The sequence below is a fragment of the Lissotriton helveticus genome, chromosome 2_1 (assembly GCF_964261635.1).
Source record: "Lissotriton helveticus chromosome 2_1, aLisHel1.1, whole genome shotgun sequence".
Classification (NCBI taxonomy): domain Eukaryota; kingdom Metazoa; phylum Chordata; class Amphibia; order Caudata; family Salamandridae; genus Lissotriton; species Lissotriton helveticus.
Genome location: NC_136059.1, coordinates 184,241,628 through 184,255,576, shown reverse-complemented (window position 1 = coordinate 184,255,576; position 13,949 = coordinate 184,241,628). Strand labels below are relative to the sequence as shown.

Here is a 13,949-nt window from a genome sequence, read left to right as displayed (position 1 = left end):
CAATGCAGTATTGTCCTCCTGCTTACACACACTCAGCTTGCTTCAGAAGATATTCAAGTGGATTCCTACCAAGTCCATCATTCACCCATGCGCTCAGCCGCAGTAGACTCGACTACGACAACACACTCCATACCTGTACCACCCAAAAACTTCTAAAGAAACTGTAGAAAATCCAGAACACCTCTGCCATACTCATCATGAACATCCCCCACTGCAGCCACATCACCAGTCACCGGAGAGAGAGCTTTACTTGCTCCCGATTAACTAGAGAATCACCTTCAAGCTCCTTATGCACGCCTGCAAAACCCTCCACAACACCAGACCTGTAGACCCCAACCACAGTCTTTCCTTCTGCACACCCACCACACATCTCTGTTCCACCTATCTGGTCCTGGCCACCATCCCAAGAGTCTACAAGATCACGGCTGGAGGAAGATCCTTCTCCTACCTCGCTGCAAAGACCTGGAACTCCCTGCCTAGACATCTCAGGCAATCACCGTTGCTGCCTCAATTCACGAAGGACCTCAAGACCTGGCTCGAAGGCTGAACTGCAGTCCTCCCCCCCCTTTAGCCCCTTGAGACCCTCACGTGTGAATAGTCGTGCTTTACAAGAAACGTGATTAATTATGCCAGCATCCCTGAACCATTACGCTCTCTCTTAAAGGAAAACACACATTTTGCATTGGAACCTAGGTTTCAGGATGCCTTTGAAGTGATAAAGGCCTCCATCAGTAATGCCCCAACCCTTGGCAAATTTGATCCCAGAAAACCTACATTTCTCACCACCGATGGGAGCAGTGTTCATCGAGATGCTACTCTGAGCCGATTGGGTGATGAGAGTGAACATGTTGTTGGGCTCGCCTCACGCTCGATTAAGCTTCCTGAACAGCACGATTCTGTAGTAAAGCATGAAGCTTTGGGGTGTTCTTAGGCAGTAAAGCACTTTATTTTTTTTTTTTGCAGAATACCGTTTGTGATGTGTATGGACCATAACCCCCTCTTTTTTGCTATCACCACCAAGGGTTCTGAACGTACTACGTCCAGAATATCCTCGTGGCTCCATAGATTGGAGAGGACAATTTTTACCATGCCAGTATGTGCCAGGCAACAAGAACATTGTTGCTGACTGTCTATCAAGGATGCCTTTCAACAAAGGCATGAGGGCTAAAGAAGGTATTTTGGATATTTTGTGTTAGCAGTCAGTATAGCAGGGGTGAACAAGGAGGCCTGTGAAAATTCCATGGAAAATGATAAAGAAATGCAATCGTTGAAGACTTATATTTTAAAAGGCTTGTCAGACTCTTGTCATGAATGCAGAGTCAAGCGCACACAACCTGTGTTTGATGATTATATTAATCGTAGTATTGACAGAAAAGATAAGATCGCACACAAGTCTTCTTTCGGTGTGTTTTTTAATGACTTAGTCAGGGTTCCTCTTAACCATAAGGGAACCAATTTGAACAAGAACCAGCCGACACGTGTTTCGTCAATCCGGGGTGAACCCGTGACTCTTCAGGGCTGAGGGTAGATGTGGTCTGTCGGTATTGGGGGGCCGGTGATAATTCCAACCCGGACCTGGTCGGGTGTGTATGCGAGATAAAGAATCTGCAGAGAATATCGGCACCAGCCGGTGCTATATCAGGGGCCTGCTTTCCGTGGGCCGGAATGTCGGTGAGGAGGCGGGTAATGCCTGTGCTCACGAGGGATTTGGCTTGTTGCCGGGGTCGAGGAGGAAGTATCTGACTCTGCATTAATTGTTTCGGAAGAAAAAGCCCGGCTCACTCTTCCTCTCTCAGAGATTAGGGTTATCTCTGACCAAGAAGCACCAACAACTACGATTACTCTTTCGCTACCGAACCCCTACCTGTTGAGCGCTACCTTTTTCTGAATGAATCAATAGCCCTTCGCAGAACTCTAAGACTCTTGTCATGAGCTACCAAGTTCGGTGCAGACATTTTGGGAGGTGAGACATGACCTCAGTATAGTAAAGGAGTCAATTTATAGAGGAAGTAAGATTGTTCCCACCGATATGAGAGGAAAAATTGTACAGTTAGCGCACCTAGGACATCTAAGTCACAGCTTAACTAAAAGCAAATCCTGATTTGAGTACTGGTGGCCTTGTGTTGATAGATTCCTAGACAACATAGTGAGAAATTGTGCCCGTGCTGAAAGTGACAAGTCCGATGTACTCACTCAGGCCCAAATATCTCCTATTGAAATCCCTGATAAGCCTTGGGTCCAATTAACACGGGATATCATTTTGCCTATCCGATATAAGTCTGTCAGTCAAAATGATGCCATTGTTCTGATCGGCTACCGCACTTGCTGGGTGGTGACAAGATGTGTGCTCAGTAGAACTACTATCCTGATAACGATGTTGTTTTAGGGGAAGGTGCATTAGAAATACTTATCACCTACAATAAGGTACAATTCACTTCAGAACCCATGCAATACTTCCTAAGGAAATCATCAATTTGCCACCCCAAAACGGCCTTGTATTGCCCATGTGCCAGTGGGTTAGTAGAAAGAATTAATAGGATGGTTAAAGAATGTCTGCAAAGGCCGGAAGTTATTAAAACACCTGCAAAAGTTGCTCTACAAGAAACTGTGTGGGCGTACCGCACAACCTCTAATAGAGTCACAGGCCTTTCCCCTTTTTTGTCACTAAAGGGAATGCATCCCAAAACATCCATCACACCATTCTGGATCAGAAAAGAATGTTCAGTCGATGTAGATAAGAAGAAGATCCAGGAAAGAATCCATTGCCACCAAGAGAGGTACAACGAATGTTATGATTGGGTGAACAGTGTAAAAGAACCCATGGGCTCCGTAGAAGATTGGGTGAAAATTAAGTCTCCCAGGACCCGTAAAGAGAGAAGTAGCATTTTTTCATGTCCAGAATGCTTTAGCTGGATCTCAATGTAGTCAAACTGAGTAATGGAAAAACATGGAGTGTTGACAGAATATTCAAACATAATCTTGTGTACCAAGGTACAAGCGGAGATCTGCCAAATAGAATTCACACTCCTGTTCCTTCCAGAAAAGAATCCCTCAGGGGTGTTTACCCCCCACTCTCCTCCCTCTCCCCCCATTGGCACAAAGATTTTATCTTGGATTCATGGGTTTTACACCGTGCCCTTATTTGTCCCGTATACTCTCTGTATTTCCAGCCAGTTATCCTATGTACCCTTCTCTTCCCTTCCCGGTCCTTTTTATACTTGACTATTTGTTAGTTTTTTCCTAACATTAGGTTGTCTTATTGTAGATGTTTCTATTTATATAGGACAGGTTACGTTTCCTCCTTTTTGTCCCTATAAGGGGAAAGATGCGTTGTAATTCATTTTTCTTGCTATGTTGGACTGGAACACATTTTAATGTATTGGCATTCTATTAATCTTTTCCCTTCCACCCCTTACCTTACTGTGTAGTGGAATACCCCACGAGTTGCCAGCTGTCACCCTGAGGATGTGGGCATCGCGTGCCAGCACCTGACCTACTTTGATGGCAAAGCATCTCCACTTTTTCGTTTTATGAATTATAACACTAATCTTTTATTAGCTAAAACGGATGTTTTTTTTTTACAATTTAACGAAACGTCCACAGATAGATACTTAAATTAGGGTTATTATTTCCACACTAAACAATACTCTGTTGTATTCACTTTGAAAGACCAAAAGGCTGAGTTGGCACTACCAGGATTTGAAACCTGTGACCTACAGCCCACTGTGCTTCTCACTCACTAAAATATTTCTATATATAATATCTGGTCTGCTTATTTTTAACCTCCTCATGTTCTGCTCCTTTATGCAGTTCTTTTTGTAGTGCTGTGGCTGTAATATGACATAAGTGTGTGTTTGTGTGCACGCGCTCCTGTGAAGGCTCTGTAACTCTGCCACGCGGACACCATTACTAGATACACGGTAGGGATTACACGCGCTCACATACTGTACCACTCTTCAGAAGGGCTCTGGATGTTAAATTTAAAGCATGCATTACATTCCTAACTGATCTGGATTGGAGCCAGTGCTTAATGTCCTGTGCTGGTGATCTGCTCTCTGGTAATGTGAAATTCGTCCTAAAGCTTCTGTGGTCCCCACATACCTGGCTCAAAGCCCCCTAGCAGTAAGAAGTGAACTGAAAATGGCATCTCTCAGCAGGCACTCTTGAAGTATAGTTATATTGGGCTCAGTGTATTTTTCTGTTAGTCTCACCTGACTCTATGCTCTCTTCTACAGGCAGCTGAGCGCTTGAGGGGTCTCCCAGAAGAGCACTACAGACTGAAACAGGCTGCAGCTGACGAGCAACCCCAGCACTGAGCCCCGTGGCCCTCCGCAGCGGGCTGCACACAGGCGCGGACCACGGGCCACCGACCAGTCGAACGAAGGGACCTGGTGTGTGTGTCGGACACAGCTGTTACACGTGTTTGCAACCAGTGGAGCCATGGGCGCATTCCAGCTATGAAGAAGAGGTGGCTTGACTCTGGAGGCTGTTGAGGGCTAATACAGCCCAACCTGGCCAATACGAGCCTAGAGAAATAGTTTCTGCAAGGCTTTTGTAGACAGAGTCCAGCTAAGATACAATTAAAATAGAGGCAGAATTCATGCTCTCTTACATTGCGCTCCGCGCTACAACACTCCTCGGAGTAGCCGCACGCTTCAGAAGTCTCGCTATTCATTCATTCATTGACATTAATCAAAGGGAATATAGGAAGTTCTTTATCTCTGCACATTCTATGCACCAGATTAATAAACAGACAAGTGAAGAGGTTCCTAATGCCTGGTACTACAGTAGCAAATATTTAAAACCACTTGATTTAGTACCAGGTGTAAAGCACGGAGATCCGATAGCCCAAGACTGTAGGGCATGCAGAAAGGTAAACTGTGGCTATAACATAAACTCCGGTCATCAAAGCGCCAGGCATCCGCGTATGCAAGTCGTTGACTTTCTTGTAAGGTCCAGGGTATAGACACTGAGGCAGAGGTGGAAATGTAAAGAGCCATGTGGCGGATGCAAGGATTTTGTGACCCCGGTTTCTTTAAATGTTGTTAAGATGGCTAGATTTAGAGCATTTCTACCAGTTTTCCTTTACTACTCTTTACAAGCTAAGATGCTAAACGAAGCTCCTTTAACCTCTTCTATGCTCATGACGCGCTCAGCTCGTCGTGAGGCACAGTGCAGCTGCACTCATGACGAGCTGAGCTCGTCACGGCCGTTGCGCGCAGGGATAATTACCCCGCTGTGCTGAATGTTCGAAAAACAGGTGTGGTTGTGACAAGGTCCGCTCGTCATGAGTGCAGCTGCACTGTCCCTCAGGACGAGCTGAGCTCGTCCCAAGCACAGCGGCGCTTCGCGCGGCCCTCCCCCCCCCCCCCCCGCACAGCAGGGGGAAACACCCCGCAGTGAAGGGGTTAAAGCTCTGGTAGATGGTGCTCACCAGCATAGTTGACATCCTTGCATCACCCTCGCCAGCTCGGATATGACCCGGACAGATGGGTTCGCTGTCAGGTGGTCTTCCTTTACGTCTCCTCTTCACCTTTGATTCGACTTGATTCAGGCCTGTGAATCTATGAAAGAACCCTGCTTCATAATAATGTGTCACTCACCAGTATAAACAACAAACTTGGACTATATTATTATTGATTATACAAATCATGCTTATTCACAGATGACCTTGAAGAGTCAATAGTCTAGTCTGGCTAATATCAGATATATATTTAAAACAATATCCCTTGAACTGCTACCGTGGCTCTTGGAAATTCTTAATTTTATAGCTGTTCACAATAATATATCACTTAATATTTAGTAGTTTTTATATTCTAATGTAATGTAACAATTTAGATAGTGTTAAGTGAAATGTCACCTTCACTGCTATTTCACTCAAAGCTAATCAAAGAAGTAAAATGGATTTTTATTTTTGCAGCTTTATGTGAATGGATGATTGAATACTGGGAACCAGGCTGATTGGATTTGCAGGGAACAGTCATCACATTAGCTTGATTCCTGTCCCGTGAGGGAGCAGCACTTGTTGCGGAACAGTTGACAGAGTGATTTATACGTCTGTCTGCACCAGCAGCCTAATGGGCTTAATCCTGGCATCACCGCGGGCAGCTGGGACCATCGCATTGGCACCATATGCCAACCATTCAGCATTGCAGTGATATTCATCAGCTTTTGAGCAGGCAAGATAAGGGCACCTTGAAAGTGGCACAGACTGAGCAGGGGTAAAGAAAATATGTATCTAACCAGATCTAATAACTGGCAAATGATCGGGTCACTGTGGCATACGTTCTAATGTGCAGTAAAACAAATGTATTTCTGAATTCTGACCTTCTTTCCTCCTTATTGCCTGATATCTGCATTCTGAAAGTGTGTGCCCGAGTATTTTTTGTTATAAATTGTTATTGTTTGTACATTTTTTAAAACTGGTCTATGCTGCATGGCCTTTTTATGTCCTTTTATGTTAAGGGGCTTGTAAAGCGCATAGTTGCCCCACGAACAGGGCTTCCCAGCGCTGGACCTAGAGGACATGTGAACCGCAGCTGCTGGCACCTAACTGGGTTGGGGGGAAGTGCTAGTTGGAGAAGTGCCAAGTCTAAGAGATTTCCTGAAAAGCATATGATTCTGGGTTTCCTGAGGGAGAGAGTTCCAGAGAGAAGGGTCCAGAACACGAAAAGAGCGACCACCCGTTCTTGCTCTCCTGACTCAGGAAACGATGGCCAAGTTGAGACCGGCTGAGCGCCGGGGTCCCGAGGGCGGGTTTGGTGATATGAGGTTGAACAGGATGGGGGCTCCCTGGGTGTGCAGGGTCTTATGAGGAATGCACAGGGTCTTGAAGTGAATGCATTTATCCACAGAGAGCCAGTGCAGCTTGTGAAGCAGAGCAGTGGCGGAGCAAAATTTGGGGACGGAGAATAGCAGCCTCGACGTAGTTTTTGGAACAGCTGGAGTCTTTTAGTGACTGATTTGTTGGCTCCCAGATACAGAACTTGGGCAGTAATTTACTTGGGACAGAAATATCGTCTGAATAATGGTTTGTCTGGTGCATAAGTCAAAAAGGCCCAGGATGGGCATCGGTCTTCGCAAGAGTCCAAAGCAAGTACCAGCTACAGTTTTGGCTTGAGCCTCAGAAGCCAAGGTGTTATCCATCCAGACTCCTACATTTTTGATGGGTGACTTGGGCTTGGGGAGAAGCCCAAGGGAGGAAGGCCACCAGTTTTCACCCTAGGAGTGGACATGCTTGCCTAATAGCAGTATTTCTGTTGTATTCACGTTCAGGCAAAGATAGTTTTTGGTCAGTCACTTTGACACCCGGAAGCATTCCTTTTTGAAAGTTTGCCAAGTGTTGCGTAGAGTTTTCATAGAGTGAACGAATGAGCTGCGAATCGTCAGCATATAACACCAGCTTAAGCCCTCAGGATTTAATTTAATGACCTTTGCCTATTGTTGAATGTATATGTTACATAGGATAAGGTTCAATAAAGGGCTCTGGGGATGCCATAGTGTAGGACATTTGCTTGGGAGCCATGAGGTGGAGAAATGACCTACAAAGAGCTCTCAGATAGAAAAGAGGCGAACCAGGACAGTGCAGACTCACCTATACCGATGTCTTGTAATCGCTGGAGTAGAGTTTTTGTGAAATACCGTTTCGAATACGGCGCTCAAATTGAGCAGGATCAAGGCTGAGGATCCACTTTCATCCAGGTCACTGTGAAGTTTCTCGGTTACTGCAAGGTGAATAGATTCTGTGCTATGCGCAGGCCTGAAGCTGTTTTAGGATGTGTCCCAAGATATGATTTTCTTCAGGATGCCATTGGGAGAGTTGTAGCGCATCAGCCAGTGCGGCTGACTCTGGTTCGCTGGGATCACGGTTCGATCCCCAGCGTCCGCTGAGTGACTCTGGGTAATAGCTGGCTTATTCTCACCGACGGCCCCCAGCGCCTTGAAACACTTAGGGGTGATTAGTTTGTGGTTTACTTTGCTGCTGCCCACCCGATAGCCGGTCGTGCCAGGCTGCTCCCCGCCAGCCTCAGGCCATTGGGTCCCTCAGCTCCCCCCCACCCTCACTTCCCCCACGACGCCGGACGCGAGGCCCGCGCTTTCCGCTCCATAGGAGGTAAGGGATCGTTAGACCTCCCCCCCGGGCCCCGTCCTCGGTCTACCCGAGTCGACAGGGCCGCGTGGTTCTACCACGGGGGAGCCCATAGATCCGTGGTGTGTGGCGTGCGGGTCTGTTGTGTGAGCAGAGGGATAGACGAGGTCGCATGGCGGCCTCGGGGCGATGGGCGTTTAGCGGTAACGTGGTCGGGTGGCGGGGATCGACGTGGGGGTCCACCGCGAACGCCTGTGAGGGGTGGGCCACCACGAATGTCGGTTAGTTAGGGTGGGGTCCAGCATAAGAGTGGCGGGGAGCGGCATGGGGCTCCATCCGTCTCCGTGAACGGCAGCAAGGAGAAGGCAGTAGCGGGTCGAGCATAAGAAGTGGCGGGGAGCGGCATGGGGCTCCATCCGTCTCCGTGAACGGCAGCAAGGAGAAGGCAGTAGCGTACCCGCAATGTTAGCCTGGATAGTTTATGATTGTAACTTTGTAGGTTACCGGAGGCACCTTTGCGCACCGGATACTGGGGCCAGATAGGCCTTGCCGGCTGTTGCGGTCAGGTCAAGGAGTAGGTGGAAGGCTACCGGCAGCGGTCCCATGCGGTGGCTGGGGGTTTCGTTTGTAGGTAGATGGCGTGTGCTAGTGCTCCCTATCTATACATTTTGTGGATGCCCCGCAGCGGTCTTTCACACTGGATGCGGCGGACGGTTAGGCCCAACGGGCTAATTCGGAAGGGGCAGCATTTGGTAGAAGGCCGCTACATTAAGCGGTGGCTGGGGTCTCATACTCCACGTGCCGGTGCCCCCCCCGTCTCTCAACATGCATAGATGCCCCATAGCGGCCGGTTAGGCCTAGCGAGCTAGGACGGCAGGGGCAGCATTTGCTAGTAGGGCCTTACATTAGGCGGTGGCTGGGGTCTCATGCTCCACGTGCCGGTGCCCCCCGTCTCTCAACATACATAGATGCCCCGTAGCGGCCGGTTAGGCCTAGCAGGGTTGGGACGGCAAGGGCAGAATTTGCTAGTAGGCCGCAGCTTTAAGCGGTGGCTGGGGTCTCGTGCTCCACGTGCTGGTGCCCCCCCCATCTCTCAACGGAGATAGATGCCCCGTAACGGCCGGTTAGGCCTCAACATAGTAGATGCCGTGTAGCACTGCACCCGCGCTGGGAATACGCGATAGGCGGGGAGCAGGCCGCTACATTAGGCAGTGGCGGGGGTCTCATGTCCACGTGCCGGTGCCCCCCCATCTCTCACGTAGATAGATGCCCCGTAACGGCCGGTCAGGCCTCAACATAGATAGATGCCGCGTAGCGCTGCATCCGTGCTGGGAATACGCGATCGGCGGGGAGCAGGCCGGGGGACACTGAAGACGGGTGGGTAATGGAAACTTGATATTCTCCCACTACACCCCACCCCCCTCTCGCGCTCCAGCCCTCCACCACGCACGCTCTAAGGGCAGAACTGTAGTATTCAGACCCTAGTTCCCCCCTCCAGCCTCCGCGCACGCTCTTGGTAGCAGAGCGATTTCGTACTCACGGCGCACATGTAACGCCCGGTAATGACGGTTCAAGGGGCCATAGACTGTACAAGCGATAGAGGGTCGCGGCACCGTTCGAGGCCGGGTCACATGGGGTCGGATCGGAAATTCAGATTTGCCCCCTCCGAGACAACACAACATGTGATAGGTTTTTAAAATGTTTATTGTTACGAGCTCCAAAATGGCGGCCGGCTCGTCCGCAGTTGATTAAATATTAAGGTTTAATTTACGTTACAGAACAAGTCATGTGGGGCAATTGCAGGGTCAAATTGTAATGTTGGTGATCGGATTAGAATGATTGCAATGCTGGTGATTACAGTTACACTGGCCACGTAGGACTGGAATATAATATGACTTTATGGTGCATCTTCTTGCTGCAGGTTGCACTGCGGGTTCCTCTATTTTAGGCAAATAAGGATTGCGACATAAAGCAGCGAGAGCACGGTGCCACCCCCCCCCAAGTGGAAGGTAAGAACTAAAAGGTGGTGGGTTGGCCATTCAAGGGGTTCTGGTACTGCAACCAGGGGGGCCGGTGTTCATGGTCTGGTCCCCCTGGGCCTACGGTATGGTAGGGACGAGGGGTTGGGCCCTTGACTGGGGGGACCAGTGTTTAAGGTATGGTCCACCTAAGTCTTCGGTTCATTAGGGCAAGGGGTAGGGCTAAGCCTAAATGAATTTTATATCAATTAATACAGGATCGTGGCACAGAACGACGTCGCCGCAACGCAAGCGTGGAATAGCGAGCCTCCCCTCCCCCGTTGTAACGAGTTTGCGTGGATCAAAGTAAGTATTAGAATGAGCAAGAGTATGCTAATTTGAAGAGTAAGGCGAAGGAAATAAGAGGGGAAATGGCCAGTAGTCACGATAATTTTTCTTTCAGGGAAACCACACAAGATGTCAGAAATGAGACCAGCTGGCGCAGGAGCAAAAGGGGTTTCGGAAGCTCAAGCAGCACATGCGGCGATTTTCCTACAACTAGAGGAGACGAACGGTGTGGCATGGGCTACCAATCTGCTTAAGGGCAACCCGGCGAACCCTTGTGTAAACAATGACATCTTGGCATTGGATGATGAGGACATAAGTAGTGCAGGACTCGTTAGAGCGTCTAAAAGGACAAAGGTGCCTACGAACAAAGACTTCCCGCCGCCACCCAAAAAGAAGGCCAGCGTTAAAACCACGGTCGCAGTAATACATGACGTTTCTGGCACTTCTAATTTGGCGGAAGTGGTTCAGGAGTTGCCTGGTCCATCAAACTTGCCTGCTATCGGGCAACCGGCAATGGAATACTCTACTAGAAGCGATCTGGGTAAGATCATGTCCTCATTGGAAGTATTTATGAGAGAGATGAGGGAGAGGGTGACGCCTGGTGCCAATGGCGGGGTAGCATCGTCCAATGTATGGGGAAATGGCGCTGCTATTCCTGGCGCATCCGGGACACCGGGGGGGGGGCAGATGGTACCGACCTGTCCATTTACACCACCGGGGACGGCGCTACCTGCATCTCCCCTGTTACCGCACATATCGCCTGTTATTCCGGCTTTGCCAGCTCCCACGGCACCGCAGCCACCGAACTCTGCGCCCCCGCCCCCGCCATCGCAGCCACCTAATCCTGCGCCCCCGCTCCCGGTTGTGCTACCGCCAGCCGCAAGTACAGCAATCCCTGCTCCCACGTTACCAGCTTCTTCGCCAGCGCTGCCAAGCGATGAGGAAGAAGTGGTGCATGACGCTCCTTTACTGTCAGGTCGTTCCTCCTTGTCCTGGGAGGTCCCGCTGGCAGCTAAGGAATTAATATTGAAACGAGAATTTATAGATATCTTTTCATTACTCATGCTAGGTTAACAGGGTGCTGATGTACGCAAGGCAGGGTTAAAAGAAGACGAAAAGAACATTGACACATGGTTGGAAGCCTTTGCGATATTGTCCTCTGTTATCATGGAGAAGTTTGGCGATCAAGGACCAGGATTAGTTCACTACGGGAGACTCATTCATAATGAAGCGAAAAAGTGGGGAGGCCTAGGTTGGCTAGATTATGATAGGGAGTTCAGGAAGAAAATGTCAAAATCTCCCAAGATGCGCTGGGATCACAAAGAGGTACAGCTGTGAATGGACCATATGGGGTCCAGGGCGCTCCAAGGCACAACTGCGAACAGTAAAACGCAAGAAACGCAGGTGGTATCTAATGATAAAAGCGGCAGTGCGGCACAGACAGAACAAACGATGCCGCCCTTTCGAGGGGGCCAGAGGGGGAGAGGCCCAAAGAGGGGAGGCGGGAGGTCATCCCCAGGGTCTTGCAGATTATTCAACGGTGGGCACTGCCATTGGGGGAGATCCTGCAAATTTACGCATACATGCAGCAATTGTGGAGGGCAGCACCAGGCAGGAACGTGTAGGTCAAACAAAGGTCAAAAGCAAGGTAGTTATCAGGGGGGGAGGGGAGGGTCCTGGCAGAATAAGTAACGCGTCTACATCCCACACACCCTTCCCCCCCCCCATGCCCATGCCACCCCCCCTGCACCCCGTTGATCCCCCTTGCCTCTACTTCTCAAGCATTGTCACCAATTCCACTAGGGGTAGGCGCAGTGAAAGGGCCCTCACCGATAAAATTGGAACGACTGGTTCCACTGCTGAACAAATATCCCAACAGACTGGATGGGAGATTGCTTCTGGGGGGGTTTGCGGAAGGTTTTGTTATACCATACATAGGGGTTCCTGCCGCGAGAGATGCAGACAATCTTAAATCGGCAAAGGCCAATCCTGAGGTGGTGAGAGCGAAAGTTGGTAAGGAACTTGAGCTGGGGAGGGTTGCTGGCCCATTTGCACGTCCACCACTAGACAACTTCGTGGTATCCCCACTGGGGATAGTACCCAAAAAAGAGCCCGGGGCGTTCAGGTTGATTCACCACCTGTCCTACCCAGACGGAGAGTCAGTCAATCACAACTTAGAGGAAGGGGTGTGCTCTGTCTCGTATTGCTCTTTGATGTGGCCATGGAACTCCTACGACGAGCTGGCAAAGGGGCCTGGCTGGCTAAAGCTGATATTGAATCTGCTTTTCGCCTCCTGCCCGTGCACCCTAGCAGCCAAAACTTACTAGGTTTCAGGCTGGGCGATGAATATTACTATGACAGGTGCATGCCCATGGGCTGCTCCATCTCCTGCGCATTCTTCGAAGCTTTCAGCACCTTTTTGCAATGGGTACTTCAAGATGTGGAAGGGGTGGTGAACGTGACCCATTATCTGGATGATTTCCTCTTCGTAGGCAGAGCAGGAGAAATTTTAAAAAATGACAAACTATCTGGGTGTGCCACTGGCTCCGGGGAAGACTGTGGGTCCAGCACAGGCTTTAGTTTTCTTGGGCATAGAAATAGATACGGTAGCGGGTGAGGCCAGGCTCCCAGCAGACAAGGTCGCAGAATTAGCAGAGCAGATCAAACTGGTGCGGGGGCAGGATAAGGTGTCATTGGACGACATACAGAGCCTTCATGGGAGACTAAGCTTCGCCACCAAAGTAATTCCAGCTGGTAGGGCTTTTGCGCGCAGGCTGGCCAGGACAGCAGCAAAGATAAAGCGCAGGCATCATCAAGTGAGGTTGAGTTTTGGGGTCAAAGAAGACCTTAAGTTGTGGGGGGACTTCCTCGAACAGTTTAATGGCTCCGTGATATGGAGGGAACCCTGGACCAGCAGCCAGGAGCTGACGTTGTTTACAGACGCGTCGGGCAGGGAGGGATTAGGGGCAATACTCGACAGGGACTGGTGCGCGGCGGGGTGGCCTAATGCTTGGAGGAAGAAAAAGATCACCAACAACATAACGGTGTTAGAACTGTTCCCAATCGTGGTGGCTTTCCATCTTTGGCCTGCCCTGCTGTCTGCAAAAGGAGTGGTTCTATGGTCTGATAAAATGGCGGTAGTCCAAGCCATCAACACCCAGTCGGCCTCTTGTGCACTTGTCTTATGTTTACTAAGAGAGCTTGTCAAAGTATGTTTATACAATAATGTGGAATGCAAGGCTAGGCACATCCCGGGAGTACAAAACACGGCTGCTGACGCACTTTCACGTTTCCATTGGCAGAGGTTCCGAGAGGCGTGGCCGAGAGCGAGGGAAGAGATGACGCCTTTCCCGGCCCGGCTTTGGCATCTGCTGCGGTGGCGCAGCGTATCAGAGAACTAGGCGAGATGTCCTTAGCACCTCGGACTATGAGGAGATACCAGACTTGTGTTAAAACATTCTGCGAAATTATGGGCTCATGGGAGCGGGAGGCTGTGAGACAAGTTGAAAAAGTGCAGGCATTCATGGTCTGGGCGAAGGATGAGGGGAAGAGCC

At 49.7% G+C, this 13,949-nt stretch overlaps 1 protein-coding gene across 1 annotated transcript in view; it reads left to right on the top strand.

Annotated features, from left to right (window-relative positions):
* Window positions 1-4,767, top strand: part of GALT (galactose-1-phosphate uridylyltransferase) — a 141,384-nt gene extending 136,617 nt beyond the window's left edge. Inside the window, exon 11 of the mRNA XM_078674693.1 lies at window positions 4,236-4,767. Within this exon, the coding sequence (XP_078530819.1) occupies window positions 4,236-4,316 (81 nt within the window). The 3' untranslated portion in view covers window positions 4,317-4,767. The remainder of the gene's footprint in view (window positions 1-4,235) is intronic.
* The last annotated feature ends 9,182 nt before the right edge of the window (window positions 4,768-13,949 follow it).